Source organism: Chelonia mydas, chromosome 1 (assembly GCF_015237465.2).
Source record: "Chelonia mydas isolate rCheMyd1 chromosome 1, rCheMyd1.pri.v2, whole genome shotgun sequence".
Lineage (NCBI taxonomy): Eukaryota > Metazoa > Chordata > Testudines > Cheloniidae > Chelonia > Chelonia mydas.
In genome coordinates, this window is record NC_057849.1 from 7,347,792 (window position 1) to 7,351,273 (window position 3,482).

The 3,482-nt window shown below is 46.6% G+C and overlaps 1 protein-coding gene across 1 annotated transcript; it reads right to left on the reverse strand.

Annotated features, from left to right (window-relative positions):
* Positions 1–2,221: 2,221 nt before the first annotated feature.
* LOC102936858 (olfactory receptor 51G2) lies at positions 2,222–3,187 on the reverse strand. Its single transcript, XM_007053284.4, has one exon. It carries the CDS (start codon positions 3,155–3,157, stop codon positions 2,222–2,224), a length of 936 nt encoding a protein of 311 aa, XP_007053346.3. The 5' UTR covers positions 3,158–3,187.
* Positions 3,188–3,482: the final 295 nt, after the last annotated feature.

The window sequence follows — 3,482 nt, forward strand, 5'->3', positions numbered from 1 at the left end:
GAGAGCTGACTTGATGACAGTGTACAAGCACTTTCTCAGGGACAAAATACCAGCTACTGATGGGCTCTTTAATTTATCTGGGAAAGGTATAACAAGAACCTTTGGCTGGAAATTGAAATGAGGCACACATTTTTAACAGCAAGGGTGCTTAACCAGTGGAAAAATTTCAATATGGAGGTAAATGAATGTATTTCTGCAGCCTGTGATATACAGGAGGTCAGACTAGATCAATGATTCTCAAACTTATTTGATCACTCCCTCCCCTCTTTGTGTCTGTGAGAGTTTATGTCCCCGTTTCCCACCCTCCACTACTCCCAGCCATACAAATGCATATACTGATATATGCCGTGATGATGCTTCACTTCATTCAGTGTGGTTAGGTTTTTCCTGTTGCATGAATGAGCCAACGATCCATTGGAATAAAAGCAAAAGCAGAAATGCATTTGGGATCCTTGCTTACAATGAAATGCGCACACCGTGCCGTAGCAAATGGAGCCACTTACAGATGGAAAAAACTTTGTATAATGCTGTTCAAACTTAACAGAAATCCGTGAAAATGCACAGTGCCACCTAAAGTCAAATCCACAGCACCATCTGATGACTGGATCTGTCTGAAGCAACCAGATTTGCTATTTGTTTGTTGCTGTGGGGAAAATGTGCACAGTAAAGTTTTTTCCCTAAAGATTCTCACACACCTCCACGAATACATTTCTCACCCCCCAGAGGGAACCCGCTCCCCCCCCCAGTGTGAGAACCTCTGGACTAGATTATGTAATGGCTCTTTCTGGCCTTAAATTGTTATCTTTGCTTCAATTTGAACAAGTTGTTCCTCTGAATGTTGATAGACAGTCAACAAGGATAGACGCTGGACAAAAAGAATCAGGATTGTCACAGTAAAACCAGGATATATGGTCTCTCTACCCTCTAAACCAGATCCGTTCTGTCTTCGGGCGAATCTCACAATTGTCCCAATCTTTGTGCTGTGAACAACACCCCATCTATGCTAAAAGCTTATCACCAAACAGGTCTGACAGGATGCAACGGTCTCTTCCCTTTGGGTGCTTGTGACCAGTCCTCCTTAAAACGAAGTTCATTAGCAAACAGCACAAAGCATTAGAGAAAATGTTTTTTAAGTACCAAGCAGTTGTCACATGTCTGCACTCATCCATCTCATGTATCACTACAAGCTAAGTTACACAGCATTTGCTCTGGAGATAGAGGAAGAGAACTAGCCCAACTTACATTCTTTTAGGAAGCCAAGGAGCATTGTCCCCTCTGTTTTCCCCTTTCCTGTGGAAGCAGCCTTTGCTGAAACCTGTGTGAGCTTGGGCCCAGTCACCACAGTGCTCAGCCATGTCCATGTTACAGGGTCAATGTGTGAAGCTGACCTTTGCCCTCAGATGGCTTTCTCCCAGCCAGACCATCTAAGATGAGGCCCACATGGCCGTTGATCCATAGTTTGGCAGTTAGACTCATTCAGCCTCAATGGCTGGCAAACACCGGTCCCGTGACTGTGCTGAAACTCCCAGCGATGCTGTGATGCTCCAACACTCCCTCAGAAATTCACTACTTACCCCTCACTTTCACCCCTGAGCATCCCCACATTAGCCACAGACACCAAGGGGCCGGAGTCATGGGGCTTCCCAGAAGCCAGCTGTCACAGGAGGCTGTGGTCAAAGGCCTTTCATAGACAAACGTCAGGGATGTTGCTCTGTGGAACCCTGACACAACCCTGATATTAGGGTCTCAGAGTATCTCAGCACCTTGAATGTATTTATCCTCCCACCAGCACTATAAGGCAGGGCAAGACTATTATTGACCTGTGCAGAGGCTCAGAGAGACCCTGCCCTTCCCTGTATGGTCCTTGCAAAGACTTACTCTCAGCCTGGGATACTTAAAACAAAAGCCACCTTTGTGGGGCCACATTTATTCAGTCTTCTCCAAATCACAGGCTTTCCTACTCTCTGACCCCATCCTCATCCCTTACTCAGGAACCCACCACTGCCCTGATTCCTGCAGTCACGGCTGGGCTTCCCACCTGGAGAGGGGGTGGAGCCTTGGGTAAAGGGAAGTAGTAGAAGTAGGGATTCGGGGAGGAGATAGGGAAGAGGAAGAGGCCTCAGGGGAATAGGATCCAGGAAGGAATAAGTGGCTGTTGCCATTCCTTGTGTTTTTCATCTTCCGTATCACCAGCGCTGGAGCCAGGTGATGAACTGATCCATCACTTGATGAATGCCCTGATTATCCTCGCACGAAGGTGTTTGCTTTTCACACTGTACACGATTGGATTAATCAGGGGCGGGAACAGCATGTAGACATAGCCCACGAAAATCTGAAGCAAGTGAGAAGAGCTATTCCCAAACCTGTGTATCACAGCCAGGCTGATCAATGATGTATAGAAGACCAGGACAGCGCAGAGGTGGGAGACGCAGGTGTTCAGGGCCCTGAGGCGCTCTGCGCGGGACGCGATGCTCAGCACTGTCTTGAGGATCATCACATATGAGAGAAAAATGAACATTGAGTCCAACCCCACTGTGAAGACTATTGTGAACAAGCCATAGATACTGTTCACTGTGATGTCTGAACAAGCCATCTTCATGACCTCCTGGTGCAGGCAGTAGGAATGGGAGAGGACATTGGCTTGACAGTATTGGAACCGTTTCAGGAGAAAAGGGAGTGGGAATATTTGGACCACTGATCTTAGCATAAAAACCATTCCTATCTTAGCTATTCTCGGTGGAGTTAAGATGGAAGCATATCTCAGCGGGTCACGGATCGCGACAAAGCGGTCAAAGGCCATCAACAAGAGCACGGAGGATTCAATGAATGAAAGTGAGTGGATGAAGAAGAGCTGGGCTAAACAAGCGTCGAAGCTGATCTCCCTAGAGTTAAACAAGTATATGCCCAGTATCGTCGGCATGGTGGCTATCAATAAGGCAAGGTCCGTGACGGCCAACATGGAAAGGAAAATGTACATGGGCTCATGGAGGCTTGGATCTGTTTTTATAATGAACAGAATGACTGAATTTCCTACCATTGAAATAACATACATTAAGCAGAAGGGGATAGAGATCCACAGATAGACGTCTTCCCACCCAGGTATCCCGGAGAGAAGGAACACTGCAGAGTTGAAGTTGGTGTCATTGACAGCTGACATAATGTACTGGGCAGGTCCGAGAAGTTTGGAACTTTCATTCCTGAAAGGAAAAAGAACAGGAGACTAGATGATATTTAACGAGACATCTTTCTGCTCTCAGTGCAAGTCTAGAGCCTCCCAGGAGCTCAAGGAAGATGAGCAAAAACAGTCTTGGATTTACATCACCGATAGGATGATAGGCACTGCCAGACTGGATCAGAGCTACAGTCCATCTAGCCCAGTAACCAGTGGCCAGTTCAAAGTTTCCCCCTGAAACCCACTACTTAGACATATTTTGTGCTGTAAATCAGGAAGGTTTACACCCCTTCCAAGACTTTTTCAAAAA